The 18055-nt window shown below is 48.1% G+C and overlaps 1 protein-coding gene across 31 annotated transcripts in view; it reads right to left on the bottom strand.

Moving 5' to 3' along the window:
• Nucleotides 1–565: 565 nt before the first annotated feature.
• Nucleotides 566–18055, bottom strand: part of LOC144248619 (uncharacterized) — a 470148-nt gene continuing 452658 nt past the window's right edge. For 6 of the 31 annotated variants that reach the window (XR_014955449.1, XR_014955447.1, XR_014955450.1 and 3 more), the window contains 6 exons: nucleotides 2173–3341; nucleotides 1996–2067; nucleotides 1817–1915; nucleotides 1157–1340; nucleotides 747–1069; nucleotides 566–669 (listed from right to left, as the gene is read on the bottom strand). Coding sequence is in view for 2 of the 31 variants with exons in the window: in XM_085579833.1 (XP_085435959.1) it covers nucleotides 9458–9554; nucleotides 9933–10759 (924 nt within the window). In the remaining 29 variants the exon portion in view is untranslated. Of the gene's footprint in view, nucleotides 670–746; nucleotides 1070–1156; nucleotides 1341–1816; nucleotides 1916–1995; nucleotides 2068–2172; nucleotides 3596–3668; nucleotides 4428–4507; nucleotides 4822–4908; nucleotides 4951–5028; nucleotides 5656–5731; nucleotides 5806–5886; nucleotides 6051–9104; nucleotides 9555–9932; nucleotides 13384–18055 lie in introns of those variants that run through there. The other 25 variants (XR_014955425.1, XR_014955424.1, XR_014955428.1 and 22 more) reach the window with 25 other exon arrangements.

The raw sequence follows: 18055 nt of genomic DNA, 5'->3' as shown, positions 1-18055 counted from the left end.
AGGTGCAACATAAGTGCATACAACGTAAGCCGACAGAGATACAAGATACAAGAAAACCCTCCCCCAGGACTAGTGCTCTCTGCCACAGATTTGAACTGTCAGCATCTGAAATTAAGTTAGGACTAGTGTCAAACGGCTGCAAGACAACTTAGCATCACCAAACATGTTATGTCAATCTCCTAATACAATCTAGAGCCCAACTACACCCTGCAAATGACAAATTTCAAGTCCCCAGGACTTGTGCTATTACAGGCTATGCAGCAGGGCAGAGCAGTTGTGGGACAAATACGTGCAGACACCCGTGACACAGGACAGGGAGAGAGAGCTTTTGAGGAGAAGAAAGGACCGAGAGACCCAAAGAACACAGAGTGCACCAGAGACAAGTGACAGGACACACACCAGAACTGCTCTGCCCTGAGCACCTCAGCACTGTGATCAAAACAGTCACTTTTCCTTTAGCTGGCCTAAGGGGACACTTCTTGCACATCCCTGCCCCCAAAGCTGATCCTAAAGGCCCTCCCAGCACCCCGCTTTCACCCCCTCTGTGGGCCTTAGCCCTCCACTTATCTCTCTGGCATCTGGGGATGAGAATCCACGTCGCCTGGCAATGGAGGCTGCCTCGCCTGCGGGGAATGTCCTATGGTCACCGGGCTGTGGTCCCGTGCTCAGCTACAATCGAGAACCCCAAACATCACTGCATGATCTTAGCTGCACAATGGACAAAACCCAGCAATCCTGCTACTCACCATTCTCCTGAGAATGCTCGGGCCGCACATTTTGGCCAGGCTCAGAGGCTGCCACCGTCATCGCAGGGTCTGCCTGGGTTAAGAAGAGACAAAGAGACTCGGCATTGCTGAAAACTAAGTGGACCTTGGCTCCCCCTCCCTACCTCGGCGTCTCACCACAACTCCTCAGCCATTGCCAAAGGCAACTCTGATGCAATCTTAAAATACAAAATTTCAAGGCTTCATCTCAGAGTCCTGCAATACTTCCCGAGAGCTCACAAGCACAGGAAATCCAGGCCATCAGCTGTTGGTGACAGGGGCTTGGCATATGCTGAGTGGATTCCCTAAAGCACACAAACAACAATGGATGCTTACAATTGCACCAAAACCTGAAACCTGAGCAAGAACAACTGCTTCTGTCCACTGCTCACCTGGCACACAGGGCCTTGACTGCTGCTAACTGCCGGGACCTCCTAAAAATAAAGGCAAAGAACACTGCTGTAACATGGTCACCATTCAGGCTGCCCCTGCAAATGCAAACAATGACTGACCTGCTCAAGGGAAAATCCTCACGCAACAATGGGGCCCTCTGCCACTGACCTGAACTGTCTGCATCTGAAAGGAAGTTAGGACTAGTGTCAAACGGCTGCAGGACAACTTCACAGCACCAAACATATTAAGGCAATCTCCTAATACAATCTAGAGCCCAACTACACCCTGCAAATGACAAATTTCAAGTCCCCAGGACTTGTGCTATTACAGGCTATGAAGCAGGGCAGAGCAGTTGTGGGACAAATACGTGCAGACACCCGTGACACAGGACAGGGAGAGAGAGCTTTTGAGGAGAAGAAAGGACCGAGAGACCCAAAGAACACAGAGTGCACCAGAGACAAGTGACAGGACACACACCAGAACTGCTCTGCCCTGAGCACCTCAGCACTGTGATCAAAACAGACACTTTCCCTTTAGCTGATCTAAGGGGACACTTCTTGGACATCCCCATCTCCAAAACTGACTCAAAAAACCCCTCCTGGGGAGTCCCAACCCGGCACCTCCTCCATCCCCTCTGTGGGTTGTAGCTCTCCACTTACCTTGCACATATCTGGGGATGCAAATCCCCATCAGGTGCAGAACGAGGCCTCCTGCCTGTCTGGGAAGTTCCAGTTGTCATCAGGCTGTTATCTCTTGCTCTGCCAAGAGAAAGAAAACCAAACGTCAGCGCACTACCTTAACAGCACATGGGCCAGAACCTGACAATTCTGCTACTCACCGTCTCCCAAGAAGTCTTGGGCCACACACCTCAAGCGCGCTTGGATTCTGACACCGTCATCTCAAGGCACACCTAGGTTAAGGGCAGACAAGGTGACATGGCATTGCTGCAACTTGAGGGTACCCTCGCTCCTCTTCCCTGCCTCACCACAACTCCTTGCCCATTCCTGTGGGTTACCAGGAAGGGTCCTTGAAATGCAAAATTGGAAAGCTCTGTCACAGGGTCCTGTAATGCTTCTGGCAAGACCACACGTGCATGAAAACTGGTCCATCAGCCAGTTGGAGACAGAGGTATAAGTACTCTGAGTGGATTCCCTAAAGCACACAAACAACAGTGGATGCTTACAGTTCCACCAAAAACTAAAAGCTGAGCAAAAAACTCCTTTGGTCCATTGCTCACCTGGCACACTTGGCCTTGACTGCTGCTATCTGCCTGGACCACCTAAAAATAAAGGCAAAGAACACTGCTGTAACATGGTCACCATTCAGGCTGCCCCTGCAAATGCAAACAATGACTGACCTGATCATGGGAAAATCCTCACGCAACAATGGGGCCCTCTGCCACTGACCTGAACTGTCTGCATCTGAAAGAAGTTAGGACTAGTGTCAAACAGCTGCAGGACAACTTAACAGCACCAAACATATTAAGGCAATCTCCTAATACAATCTAGAGCCCAACTACACCCTGCAAATGACAAATTTCAAGTCCCCAGGACTTGTGCTATTACAGGCTATGCAGCAGGGCAGAGCAGTTGTGGGACAAATACGTGCAGACACCCGTGACACAGGACAGGATGTGACAAACCAGGGGACAGGACAGGGAGAGAGAGCTCTTGATGAGAAGAATATCTGCAAGGACCGAGAGACCCAAACAACACAGAGTGCACCAGAGACATGTGACAGGACACTCATCGGAACTGTTCTGCCCTGCATGCCTCAGCACTAAGGTCAAAACAGACACTTTTCGCCTTTAGTTGGTCTAAGGAGACACTTCTTGGACGTCCCCAATTCCAAACTGACTGAAAAACCCCTCCTGGGGAGTCCCAACCTGGCACCTCGCTTATCACGCCCCTCTGTGGGTCATAACCCTCCACTTATCTTGCACATATCTGGGGATGCAAATCCCTGTTGGGTGCAGAAGAACGCCATCTCCCTGTCTGGTAAGTTCCAGCTGTCACCTCTTGGTCTGCCAAGGGAAAGAAAACTAAACATCAGTGCACAATCTGAACAGCACATCAGCCAAAACCTGGTAAATCTGCTACTCACCATCCTCCTCAGAATGCCCGGGTTCTTGGCCCTCACGCTTTGGGCGTGCTTGGATTCTGACACCGTCATCGCAGGGGACACCTGGGTTAAGTGGAGACAAGGCAACATGGCATTGCTGAAACACGAGTGGAATTTGATTCCTCCCCGACTCACCGCAACACCTTGGCCATTCCCTCAGGGCTACCAGGATGGGACCTTGAAATGCAGGATTGGAAGGCTCCATCACAGGGTCCTGTAATGCTTCCAGCGAGCTCACAAGGGCATGAAACCTGGTCCATCAGCCAGTTGGTAACGGAGGTATGCGCACTCGGAGTTGATTCCCTAAAGCACAAAATCTAGAATAAATGCTTAGAATTGCACCAAAAATTGAGACCTGAGCAAAACCAACTGTTTCTGTCCACTGCTCACCTTGGACACTTGGCGTTGACTGCTGCTAACTGTCTGGACCTCCTAAAACTAAAGGCAAAGAACACTGCTGTAACACAGTCACCCTTTAGGCTGCCCCTGCAAATGCAAACAACGACTGACCTGATCATGGCAACACCCTCACCCAGGACTGGGGCTCTCTGCCACTGATTGGAGTCGTCAGCATCTTGAAAGGAAGTTAGGACTAGTATCAAATGGCTGCAGGACAACTTAGCATCACCAAACATATTAAGGCAATCTCCTAATACAATCTAGAGCCCAACTACACCCTGCAAATGACAAATTTCAAGTCCTCAGGACTTGTGCTATTACAGGCTATGCAGCAGGGCAGAGCAGTTGTGGGACAAATACGTGCAGACACCCGTGACACAGGACAGGGAGAGAGAGCTTTTGAGGAGAAGAAAGGACCGAGAGACCCAAAGAACACAGAGTGCACCAGAGACAAGTGACAGGACACACACCAGAACTGCTCTGCCCTGAGCACCTCAGCACTGTGACCAAAACAGACACTTTCCCTTTAGCTGATCTGAGGGGACACTTCTTGGACATCCCCATCTCCAAAACTGACTCAAAAACCCCTCCTGGGGAGTCCCAACCCGGCACCTCTTCCATCCCCTCTGTGGGTTGTAGCTCTCCACTTATCTTGCACATATCTGGGGATGCAAATCCCCATCAGGTGCAGAACGAGGCCTCCTGCCTGTCTGGGAAGTTCCAGTTGTCATCAGGCTGTTATCTCTTGCTCTGCCAAGAGAAAGAAAACCAAACGTCAGCGCACTACCTTAACAGCACATGGGCCAGAACCTGACAATTCTGCTACTCACCGTCTCCCAAGAAGTCTTGGGCCACACACCTCAGGCGCGCTTGGATTCTGACACCGTCATCTCAAGGCACACCTAGGTTAAGGGCAGACAAGGTGACATGGCATTGCTGCAACTTGAGGGTACCCTCGCTCCTCTTCCCTGCCTCACCACAACTCCTTGCCCATTCCTGTGGGTTACCAGGAGGGGACCTTGAAATGCAAAATTGGAAGGCTCTGTCACAGGGTCCTGTAATGCTTCTGGCAAGACCACACGTGCATGAAACCCGGTCCATCAGCCAGTTGGAGACAGAGGTATAAGTACACTGAGTGGATTCCCTAAAGCACACAAACAACAGTGGATGCTTACAGTTCCACCAAAAACTAAAAGCTGAGCAAAAACAACTGCTTTGGTCCACTGCTCACCTGGCACACAGGGCCTTGACTGCTGCTATCTGCCTGGACCTCCTAAAAATAAAGGCAAAGAACACTGCTGTAACACAGTCACCATTTAGGCTGCCCCTGCAAATGCAAACAATGACTGACCTGATCATGGCAACACCCTCACCCAGGACTGGGGCTCTCTGCCACTGATTGGAGTTGTCAGCATCTGAAAGGAAGTTAGGACTAGTATCAAACGGCTGCAGGACAACTTAGCATCACCAAACACGTTATGTCAATCTCCCCATACAATCTAGAGCCCAACTACACCCTGCAAATGACAAATTTCAAGTCCCCAGGACTTGTGCTATTACAGGCTATGCAGCAGGGCAGAGCAGTTGTGGGACAAATACATGCAGACACCCGTGACACAGGACAGGGAGAGAGAGCTTTTGAGGAGAAGAAAGAGCTGAGAGACCCAAAGAACACAGAGTGCACCAGAGACAAGTGACAGGACACACACCAGAACTGCTCTGCCCTGAGCACCTCAGCACTGTGATCAAAACAGACACTTTCCCTTTAGCTGATCTAAGGGGACACTTCTTGCACATCCCCACCCCCAAAGCTCATTCAAAATGCCCTCCCAGCACCCCGCTTTCACCCCCTCTGTGGGCCTTAGCACTCCACTTATCTCTCAGGATCTGGGGATGAGAATCCATGTCGCCTGGCAATGGAGGCTGCCTCGCCAGCGGGGAATGTCCTATGGTCACCGGGCTGTGGTCCCGTGCTCAGCTACAATCCAGAACACCAAACATCACTGCACGATCTCAGCCGCACAGCAGCCACAACTGAGCAATTCTCTGCTCACCATTATTCTCCTGAGAACGCCGGGCTCCTCGGGCCGCACGCTTCGCCCACGCCCTCCTGGCAGGGTCTGCCTGGCTGAAGAGCAGGCGAGGTGAGGTGGCGTTCCCAAAACTCGAGTGGACCCTGGTCCCCCTCACTAGTAGTTCCCCGACTTACAGCAACTCCTCGGCCGCTCCTGAGGCTCCCTGGTGCCACCTCCAAGTGACAAAGATCAAGGCTTCGTCGCAGAGCCGTGTGCCGCTCCCCGAATTCCCAGGAGAGCGAAGGAGCGGCTCTGCGGCCGCTTGCAGGGGGGTCTCACTGGTACACGAGTGGACTGCCTGATGCACACAAACATGAATGGATACTGAGACTTGCAGCAGAGACACTACAGCTGCAGGCACACAAATTCATAAATAATTAAACTAACAAAACCCCAAAATCCTACCAAAATATTAATTTTATTTACCCAGTATCCAAATTGCCAAATAGATTAACAGAGACACCCTGTCCTATCCCCTCAATTACGCCTCTAAAATCTATGCCAAACAAATCCCGAAAACTAAGAAAACCCTGCCTGTATTGAAATAAAAAAAAGTCTTGTAAACGTTATAAATTCATTAACCTAACACATCAGAACCATAAAAATATTAAACCTTTATGAACAGCAGTACTCACGACCCTCGTTTCAACATATAAAAGTAAAGCTATCCCTACTACTAACCTAACACAAATATCACAAAATATAGCAGTAAGAAAAGAAAAAAAAAATAATCCTCACTATAACTAGAATATAAATTTTTTATTTTAAGCCAAGAAAAATTCATACATTCTAAACAGGAACTTCCTCAAAATCAAGTATTTCAATAAATGCAAAAAACTCTAACATATTTCAAATATCTACAAAAAGGCTAAAAAACATAAAACAATCAAGCAACCCACCACAACTATCTAAAACTATCTACAATAAACCTTCTTTAAAAAAACCCAACAAATACTTCTTACCACCTCAACAATACATCACCAGTGACACCAAACAACTCAAAATACTGTAACTCCCATCCAAAAAATGCTCTATAAACTGAAACACTAAAACTCATCTAAAACACCCACTTACCCTTCAATAACCTCCTCTAACCTACACACAAATCTAAAACCAATAAGAATTAACTATAAACTATCATACCTTAAAGAACTCCACCATTAAACACTACTGTACCAGACTTACTATAAATCAAAAACCCCAAAAAAACACACCACTGTTAACATCACCAAAACATTTTTCTCCATTCCTCTAACAACCAAATACAAACCTCGATTTACCTTCACTTGAAAAACATACAATACACCTACAACCAACTGCCCCAAAAATAAAAACACAGTCCTACCATCCAGCATAAATTCATCCAAATGAAACTTCAAAAAAATAAAGCTCCAAAACATCTGTAATAATCCAACAACATTAGATGAAAAGTATAACAAAAATATTCTTTAAATCATCCAAATTCTTCTAAAAGACTATTATACCACAAAAAAGAAAAAAAAAAAAAGAAAGCAAAATCAAAAAGCATAAAAGTCCCACCAATTTAATCAAAAACAGCCAGAATGGCTCCATGAGCCAACAAAAAAAAACCCCAACTTATAAGAAAATGCCAAACCACCTCAGAAACAAACAATAAAACACAGCCCCTCTTACCATGGTATTATTTTAGTACTATGATTAAAATACACATTCTATACAAAAATGTCCTCTACCCTTCCATCAATGCCACATAAAGCAAATAAATTAACTGTTATCATACAGGACATCCATATAAAAAAAATCTCAATTGCCCTAAAACCTTAAAAATAATTACAAATTAACCCCAAAATGAAAACTTTAACAAAAGAAACCCAAAAACAAACAACAGAAACTAAAAATACACCACCATAGAACTACCTACCAGCAAAAACAACCCCACACCACACTCTTTTCACTAACAGTTGTCAGTGAGACACATCACAAAAATGAAACAAAAATAAAAAACAGCCCTAGAGAAACCCACAAAACAAATCACAAAACCCACTAGAAAAAGAAGTCCAACCAACTTACTAAACTTCAAACCATACAACAGACCCTGAAAGCTGCTAAAAATTAAAACCATACCTCTACACTAACTCAAAGAGTAACCAGCATTCTGCTAAGTTAGCTTTAAAAACCAAACTAATAAAGGAGATTAACAAAAACCTAAACCACTAGACAATAAAAAGAGAAGCACCCAAATAAATAACTACTTTAAAAAATCCACTGTATAAATACACAAGTTCCTAAAAAAAACACTGATAAAAAGCAACCAACAAATACATCAAACTGAAACAAAAACCCAAATAAATACAGTAACAACAAAAAAATTATTCCTAACTCAATAAACCCATAATGCCTCAAACCATCAAAATACAAATACCACCTAGAAATAAACACATCACCAAAAGAGAAATGTAACCACAAACAATAAGTCCCAAATTACCGGTAACAATAAAACGTCCACAACAATTAAACAAACCAAATGAATAAAACTACTATAGGAAAATTTAAAAAATGCAATTACCAAGATTAAAAAAAAACCTCACTAATTCACTATAGCACACTACCTCAAGCCCACCAAAACTAACACTACATACTCATGCTAATAAAAGCCACCACATCCTAATTAAAAACCAACCCTGTACTTCATGCTACGACCCATAAAAATCAGTGTAAAACTTAAAAAAACATATCCTGTAAGAAGATAACTACAATTATATTTTCACAACATGAAAATAATCCAAACAAAACATCCAACATATCGCACAAAAAAAAAAAAAAAATCCAACAACCAACTCAATCCAAAAAAACCCTTGTCACAGCACCTGAACCAAGAACCGTAACAACCAACAAGTACACCGTGACCCTTCTACACCAACTACGAACAAAAGAAAACGACCCAAAACATTCCTCAGGAGCGCCTCAAAACCAGCGCAGCGAGGGAGGCTGGAAGATGCGAAGCCGCGCTCCCGGCCCCGGGCGCAGCGCGGCTCCGGCAGGAAAGCGGCTCCTCCAGCAGGCAGAGGCGGCGCCGCGCCGGGAGACCCCCGCCCGCTGCCCCCGGCCCGGCGGGGCCGGCACCGCGCCCGGGGGGCCCCGGCGGCGCCCGAGCCCCGCGCCCGGAGCGGCGGCACCGGCCGGCACCGGCCCCGCCCGCGCCGCCTCCCCCGCCCGCCGGCCCGGCCAAAGCTCCGCTCGGCTCCGCACGGCTCGCACCGGCACGGCTCCGGCGGGCCCGCGGCAGCCCAGCCGCGCCCAGCTCCCCTTCCGCCCCGGCGAGCCCCGGCACTGCCGGCAGGGCTCCGCGCCGGACCCTTCGCTGCCGGGCCGGGGGCAGAAGAAGCGCCCCGAATGCAGCGGCACAGCCCGATCCCCGCCCTGCCAGCGCTGCCACGGCTGCAGCTCCCTTCCTCTGAAGCCCCGACACTGACGCCACGCTCCGGCGCTCACCTCACCCCAACTAGGGAAAAGAAATGTAGGGTTCCTTTCAATCGCGTCCCCTAGAAGAGAAGAAAAGAAGCGGCTTGCCTCAAACGATGGCAAAAGGGGGCTTCTTACCTCAGTCCAAACCCCTTAAAAGGCGGGACCACAGGACTGCCCCCTCCAATTCAACCTCAGGAGGACGAAGTTTCAAAGGGAAAGGAGAAAAGCCCCGGGGCTGCAAAGGCGCACCGGCTCACCTGCTCAGCTGCTGCTTCTCGGCATAAAGGTTTGTCCCTCGGCTCCTCCTCTGAGCAAGGCTCCACGTATCCAGGTGGGTTTCCAGGTGATCCCCCGGACCCTGTGCGAAGCGCCCACCGTCCTTCCAGGAGACAGCCCCGGGAGCCCCCCATAAACTCCTCTCCTCCAGCAGCTCCGTGCAAAAGCGATGCGAGGAAAACCCCCTAAATCAGCCGCCGGAGGAGCCACCCCCTCCTCATCATCCTCACAGCTCACACCTGGGGCTGCTCTGAGCCCTCCTCATCCTAATAGCTCACACCTGGGGCTGCTCTGAGCCCTCCTCATCCTCACAGCTCACACCTGCCGCTGTTGCCACTCTCCAACAGCGTCTCTCTGTCTCCAGCACACAGCCCACTTCTCACAGACACAGATCCAACAGAAATCTGCTACGGGTGTCGGCTTTTCTTAATCCATCTGGGTACACGATTAAAACACGTACGTGCATTGATGGTCATTGAGAGAAAGCTTTCCCCTGGACAAAACAGTCCTTTTGCCGGCACACTTTGATACACCTTCGCAAAAAGCAGAAGCAGTAGCGAGTCCTAAGACCCCTGCCGAAGAACCCAGCCCTGCTTGGGACACCCAAAGCAGCAGACCTCGAAAAAGGAGGGGAAAAGTCAAGCTTGGAGGGGAAAAAGGGGACAGAAGTACAGCAGCCTTTAAAAATGCCTGCACGGAGCAATAGTGGGAACCAGTCACATTTCTTCTTTCCTTGCTTTCTGTGATGACATAAATAGGAAGTAAGAACACGTTAAACAAAAGGCAAGAGCTAGGATTTGACAGGTCTTCATTTTGGCAGGCGCCCCGAGCTCCACGGCTGCGGGGGAAAGATGCGAAGGGGCGACGGGAAGAGAGGAGGGAGAGCGGGACATGCGGAAGGGCGGGGAGGGAGGTCGGGCTGCGGAGGAAAGCGGGCGGGGAAGGGAAAGGCCGGCAGGGCAGCAAGAGGGACGGGGCACAGAGGAGGGAGAGAGGGGGAATGGAACGGAGCAGCGGGGCAGGGACAGGACAGGACAGGAAGGAGCCGGGTTTGGCGGGGACACGGAAACGAGAGAAAGAGAGGTAACTGAACACGGGCAGGAGCATGGAGCGGGAGAGAGAGGGACAGGAGGGGATCCTCCCGGCGCCCCGGCTCCGCCCCGGCTCCGCCCCGCCCGGGCTGCTGCGCTCGGCAGAGCTCGGCTCCGTTCGGCTGGACTCGGCTCCTCGGCCAGCTTCAGCTACTTTCGGCCACGCTCGGCTATTTCCGGCCGCATTCGCCTCCATTCGCCTCTTCGGCAAAGCTCGGCTCGCCGACACAGAAGGAGGAAGGAAAATGGAAAAGGAATGGGGGAGAGAACAAGAGGGAGAAGGGAGACACAGAGGGAAAGTGTCCTTACACCTGGTGGCACCCTGACTCTGTCTGATTTCCTATCGGCCTTCAGTCTGGAGAGTTCCTTTGGTTTTGAATTATATGTTCTAATGAACTCCCCCAAAGCCAGAGCTATATTCCGCATGGACAGCTGCTCTTGCACGAATACAGGGAGATTTCAAGCAGCTCTGCTGGGCTGGAATAGGCTCCCATGGTAAGCTGAGAGGATGGAGACTCGGCCCCCAAGCTACAGCCACTGGGACAACTCTCCATCACGGGGCCAGGGAGCTGTGCAGGGCACAGACTCCCCTCATCCCCAGCACTGCTGTCCCCGGAGAGCCCGCTGGCTCTCTGCTCCTGAGAAACACTCTCTTCTCGCAAAAACCCAACTCCCTCACCACCTGCATCTGCCCGCAACCTTCATTTCTGCTCTCTCAAAGCACTGTTCATCTCCACCTCTTTTTCATCGCAACATCTTTCAGTTGACACCTTTGAAGTGAAGAGGCCACTGAATTCTACCATTACAGTGTAAACCACTCAGTACTGACAGAGCCTGCTATTAGTTTTAGTCCTCAGTTCTGCATTCCAAGGGATACTTTTGAAAACACACTGAAAACTCATAAAATACGTGGCATTCACTGGAGCCAGGGCTCACTTCTGCATTGTGCCTTGGCACAAACATGCTCCATCACCTGTGACATCTCTCCTGCATTGACCATTGTTCAAAGCTTTCCTGCAGGGGCCTGACGGAGCAACAGGAGCTTGCTGAGCTTCTGTCAGGGCAGGAGCATAACAGGGTGCAGATCCTGTCCTGACCCCACCCTGCATTCCTTCCTGCTCTGATACTCAATGACAAACATCCTCTGGGCCTCTACGTTACCAAATACAAGGACATGCCAACGTTTAGCGAGGACAATTTCAGCTTTCCCAATCTAAACTTTCCATATGATGTAATGACACTGTCACTTATTTACTGAGAACCCCAGCCCACGTAGCCTAGAGAAGTGTCTGTTGGCTCAGAGCAAGCTTTAGGAGCCTGGAAGAAGCTTGTTTTGATTTAGATGCCAGGCCCAAGACTGCATTTGAACTCCTGTCTCCCCACCAGAGGTTTCTAACCCATCCCCTGTGTCACATGTGCAACACCAAATACAGCAGAAAAGCACTTCTGGGAGAAGCTTAGGAATGGAGGAAAGTATAGTTATTATAAATGTTTCATATATCTGTATGTAAAGATAGATAAATAGATAGCTAAATATGTACAGACACCTGTACACCCACCTACACCGGTATCTATATGAAGTCCTTTTTAGACCCTTCCCTAAATTTGTAAGTGATTGGTGCTTATAGAGGCAAACAAAATGAACTTTTAAGTTAAGCCAACTTGGGTGGCTATTTGTGTCACAACAGTCTCTGAAAAAATGATGACAGCACTTAAAAGTCACCAATAGTAATAATAATAACAACAGTAATAAAGTATTTTGCTGCTATTTTGGCAGCTTATGCTGCTTCTTGTACTTACTGCTCAATGTCTTGCTATTTCAGTAGTTCACTATGAAGCAATGAAGCAATAAAGCAAAAGCCTTAAGGCTGGCTGCTTAGCTTACAAGAAGCTCTGTTACAATTTGGAGAAGAAATAAAACTTGGAGCATTATCAGTAAAACAGAGATTCTACCCATACCCATTAAAAATGCAGTATTTGCTCTGCAGACCTGCAAAAACTTACTTTAAAAGGTTAACTGTGACCTTTCATAAACCCAGTCTCATTTTAGCAGAAGAGTTTCCTGCTTCTCTGTGACTGTGAGATGTATCTATTAAGTTCCTTTCAAAGGCCTTGCCTGACCTATTCATTTTGCAATTGAGAGCCAAAATAGCTCAATATCAAATATCTGCAAGCACCTTAGTACTTTTGGAAGAGTGGAACTGCTCGATCAAATCCTCACGCTGACCACACTGTTTCAAAATGCAACAATGAATTATGTCATTATGTCTCCATTTGGAAAGGATTATAATGTAAAATTAAGACAAGAGCCTGCCCTACTCTGAAGGCATGGGGACAATGGGGATTTGAATCCCCAGTATGTAACTACTGTTGCAAATGGAAGACATCTATCAAGAACAGAGACGTGCGTTACTGCACGAGATACAGTGCCCAAGTCCCAGACTTCATTAACCTTAATTAAATGGTCTTGAAACCAAAATTTTTCCATAGCAGTTCAACGGCATTAAAAGGGCCCTCCCTCTCTGTAAATGGTTTTGATACATAAACATGCAAGCACTCCCAGAAGGGCCACATCCTTAAGGACTGCTACTATATATTTACTTTATGAAGACGCTGCCCCATCTGCTGGATCAGCCACGCACACGGCCCCACTGCTACGCTTGAGTGTGGCACTGGAATAAAACTTTTCTTGTGTTTAGGAACAAAACCCCGTCAGTCAAATCCACAATCATTCCAGCAGCAAGTAGGGATGCACCAAACTGCTCGGGTTTCCATCCCTGTTTATTCTGGAAACTGACCACAAACTCCTACGGAGATTTTGAAGGGCACAAGGGCTTCTTGTGAAAGCACAAAGGAAAGAATAAATGACTAAACAGGTATGTTCAGAAGAATAGGTGGGAGGTTTGTACCTAAGCACATAAGGCCACAGCCTCCTTTTTCAACATGTACAATCGTAGAATCAGAGAATGGTTTGGGTTGGAAGGGACCCCAAAGCTTTTCTCATCCCATCCCCTGCAGGGACACCTTCCACTAGAGCAGGTTGTTCCAAACCCCATCCAACCTGGCCTTGGACAATTCCAGGGGTGGGGCTGCCTCAGCTTCTCTGGGCAACCTCTGCTAGGGCCTCGCCACCATAACAGGGAAGAATTTCTTCTGTATATAGGATTTCTTTAAGCTTTAAAGTCCTAAAGCAGAGGCCACCTCAGGCAGGCATTTACGGATGTAAAGGGTCCTTCTCAAAGGTAACTGTAAAACATGTTCAATGTTCATTAACCTTTCATATGCTGCTCACCAATTACGGAGTGCTTTGAAGAATTTTTAATGAACGTAAATTTTAACCAAAAATACTGCAAAGCCATTATTAATACTGTATGTAGGCACAGGGTACCTGACTTGTAAAGCTGCTAGAAACCTGAACTCTTCTGATAAGATTTGCCACATTTTTTTCTTTAAATAAATACATTTTAAAAAATCATCAAATGTTCCTGCTTTATTTCACCACGGCAACAAAATAAGCACAGTCTCAAGTCTGTGCTTCTGTTTCCTATTACATTAATTTCTCCTACCCTGTTCCTCCCTCAAAGCAGTGAACGTGCAGGCAAAGTAATCCTGCCATTGCTCCAGCTCCATGGAGGATACAAACCTGCCTGCAGCCTCTGTCCCTCTGCTACTAGGCAGTCACTGCTGCGCCCAGGCTCTTTATTCACGGTTGTAACAGAAATACTTTCATTTTTTTCTCTTAAAAAGACACCTAACATTTCACCAGATGGTATCAGCACTTCCAAGTGCCTGTAAACCAGACTCCCCAAGCCCAGCCCATTAGCAGCTGCTCTGTGAGTGGCAAAAGAATCCAGAAATTAATCACCTACCTTACACCGCTTCTCACCTGGTCTTGGCTACTTCCTTTCCTCAGGCTCCGGCAAGAAACCCAGACATGAAGCAATTCCCCAACCACAATGACAGCCATGAAAAGCTATTTAGGCTGCTGACAGTTCGGCCGTATCACTGGGCAGTCTGACTGAATTAGCACAGAGAATTTTAGGCTCCCCACACTCTTCTGAGCAGAGGTAGGGTGCGTTATGTTCCTGTCTTGTGGAAACCTGGCACGTGGCAGAATGGGAGTTGGGTTTGTGCATCCTTTGCTGCTTACTCCTCTCCTTACCCCCAAAAACTGGACGTGGAGCTGCAGACGTCCTTTTTACCTTTGTACTGGGGAACAAAGAGGTGGCAGATCCCCACCATTAATAGCCTGTGCAGACAGACCAACAATGAAATACAACTGTACTGGGTTTGCAAGGCAAAGCTTTGGTAGCAGGGTGGGGGGCAGAGCGGCGGCTTCTGCAAGAAGCTGCTGGCAGCTTCCTCCATGTCTGGCAGAGCCAGTCCCCGGCAGCTCCAAAGATGGATGTGCTTCAGGACAAGGCTGAGCCCATGAGAAATGGTGGTGGTGCCTCTGTGACCATGTGTTTCAGAAAAAAGAAAAAAATAAGTTTTTGCACAGTTGTAATTGCAGCCAGAGGAGAGTGGAGTGAGAGTACTTGAAAGGAACAACTCTGCAGACACCGAGGTCAGTGAAGAAGGAGGGGGAGAAGGTGTTCCAGGCACAGGAGCTGGGATTGCTCTGCGACCATGGTGAGGCAGCTGTGCCCCTGCAGCCCATGGAGATCCATGGGGATGCAAAGATCGACCTGCAGCCTGTGCAGGAGACCCATGCCAGAGCAGGGGGATGCCTGTGAGGAGGCTGTGACCCCGTGGGAGGCCTGTGGAAGGAGGAGCCCCTGCTGGAGCAGCTTGTCCCTGAAAGGCTGTACCCGTGGTAGGGTGGCCCACGCTGCAGCAGCCTGAAGGGACTTTCACCCACTGGAGGGATTCAGACTGCAGCAGTGTGATGGGGAGTGTTGCCTGTGGGATGGACTCGCACTGCAGTAATTCACAGGGATCTGCTGCCTGTGAGACGGACTCATGCTGCAAAAGTTCATGGAGAACTGTCTCCCATGGGAGAGACCCCATGGAGCAGCAGGGGAGCGACTGCTTTCCCTGATGAACTGATTGTCACCCCCATTGCCTGTGTCCCTGCACAGATGGGGTAGGAGGTAGAGCTGGGAAGGAGGGTGTGGGAAGATGATGTTTTTAAGGTTTTATGTTGTTTCTCATTATCCTGCTCTGACTATTTAGCCATAAATTCAATTAGTATCTCTAATAAGACTCTCTTTTGCCTGTGACAGTATTTGACGAGCGATCTCTCCTGGTCCTTATCTCAACCCTTTTTTGTATTTTCTCTCCTCTGTCCAGCTGTGGAGGCGAGTGATAAGAGAGGCTTTGGTGGGTGCCTTGCATCCAACCCACTACATGGGAGCCTGCTCCTGGATCATGGAGCAGCTCCTGCCCCACTGCTCTGGGAATTACAGCCTGTTGGAAAGCACTTGCTAGCACAGCACTATGTAGAACAAAGATGAAATTTTCCTCTTAAGCGTTTCTGATAGCCACCAGCAGAAGAATGGCATATTCACCACCCCATCCTGCCGCCTCGAGATGTTGGCAATTGGTGGGTTACACTGATGGAAAAAATATTTACCCTAAAAATCCTGCAATGCACCAGAGCAGAGAACTAAGCACAGAACTCATTCACAATGGCTGGAGACAAAAGAGCTACAGCTAAAGCTATCACAGCCTCTAGTCATCATGCACACCCTAAAACATGTCTCATCTATGGCAAGAGACCAGAAACAAGCCTGGCTGCTGGCTGTTCTTGCTCCCCAGCTGATTCTCATTGATGTTTGCCTTACATAATTCCACTTCAGGGCCTTAGCTGGATTTCCATCTGGCCATCACTCTCTCATGGCTGATTCCTTCCATTTTAAACCTTTGCTCCATCCCTGTGACATCTGCTGTTTTGTAATACCCCACACCCATCCCGGGCTCCTCTTTCAGTCTATGGACAAGCCCCCTGTCATCTGCTGAGCTCCTCTGCCACATAAGCCTCTCTGCATTCACCTTCACCAGAGGCTGCTTCAGTTCTGGCTGGACAGCTGCACACACATTGCCTCAAGTAGCTCCTCACTCATCTGTGTATGAGTATCATCAGAAACAACTATTAAGCACCCAAACTGCTTTTAATTGACCAGCAGTAACTCAGTGTTTCGCTCAGTACTTATAAAAGGTTACAGTTCTGTGTTTTCCAGTTCTGACTGATAGTACCCACCACCTGTAACCCCCAGAAGTGGCAATATTGCTCAGCTGCTTTTCACATCTCTCTTTAGCACATGCTATTAAGAGACCATTTACCTCATCAATTACACATTGAGAAGTATCTCTAGTGTCTAAAGGTACTCTAAAAGCTGGATGCAATGGAGGAACTACTTCCTGAAACTTGTGGATGTGCTAAATCAATGACTGGTCACTGATTAAAGGCTGGAGCACTCACCTTGAGCTTTAACACTTCAGCTGATCAGCATGTGCACATGAGTACGTATCGGTGCAAAGGATTGTCTTCTGCTTCAACTGACAAACTGCTGGATAGCTTTTAAATTAAAAAAATCAAAAATAATAAAATAAATAAAATCTCTATTCCTCCAGACCCAGGGGAACAAACAAGCCAGACCTTCCGGACCCAAGCCCCAGGCCCTGCCAGTAACACACACAGCACTAAGGGATGCACAGCACGGCTGGGTGCTTAGGTTACCAACTTCTGAACTCAGGAAAGAAAGGAAGAAAAGGCAAACTTCTGGATTATTTAACAGAGTAATTTTAGCAACGATCACTCTTGGTAACTTAATGGAACAGAGGAGCAAAGTCCTCTGCCCAGAGACAAGAAGTGACTGTGTATGGCTCAGCTCACGGCCACATAACACACTCTGACCTCAGTCTGCTGGAGCATCCTCCATATGGGGACAGCAGGGGCAACCTGGATGGCTGGACTCACCCTTGACTACCAGCGAAATGCTGAAACAGTCCTGACCTGGTGCTGTGCGAAAGGAAACACTGCCAGGAAGCATTGACAGGATCAGTTCTGAAAGCAAAGCGAGGTCCTGGCCTCATGCATTGCCCTGTTTTAACCACACAGGCAAACAGCTAAGAAATGTAACTATTTTCTGCTTAAAAGCCGCAAATTCCTTGGAGAAAAGGAAAACTCGATCTGACAAAAAGAAACACTCGGGCAATGGTGATAATCTGGCACATACCGGATAACAATCATTGCCCAAACGCTCCCAGAGAAAATTGAAATTAAAAGTCACAAGGCAGATGCAGAATAATATCTGTTGTGAAAATACATTATTCAGCCAGCACTGGTGGTGGAGACTTTTGGTGCACTGCAATCTGCACACCCTGGTGACCACATATGCAGCAAGATGTGCTGCTTGGCATAGCCAAAGAGAGAGCAGCAGCCTTGCTTGGGAGGCATTTGGGAACCAGTGCCCTTACAGGTCAGAACTACTTGTTATGCCACTCTCACTGCATCGCAGCCTTCTGGAACTTGAGTAACACAGACCAA

Source organism: Lonchura striata, chromosome 5, assembly GCF_050655825.1.
Source record: "Lonchura striata isolate lonStrDom1 chromosome 5, ASM5065582v1, whole genome shotgun sequence".
Lineage (NCBI taxonomy): Eukaryota > Metazoa > Chordata > Aves > Passeriformes > Estrildidae > Lonchura > Lonchura striata.
This window is presented reverse-complemented; position numbering and strand designations above follow the sequence as displayed.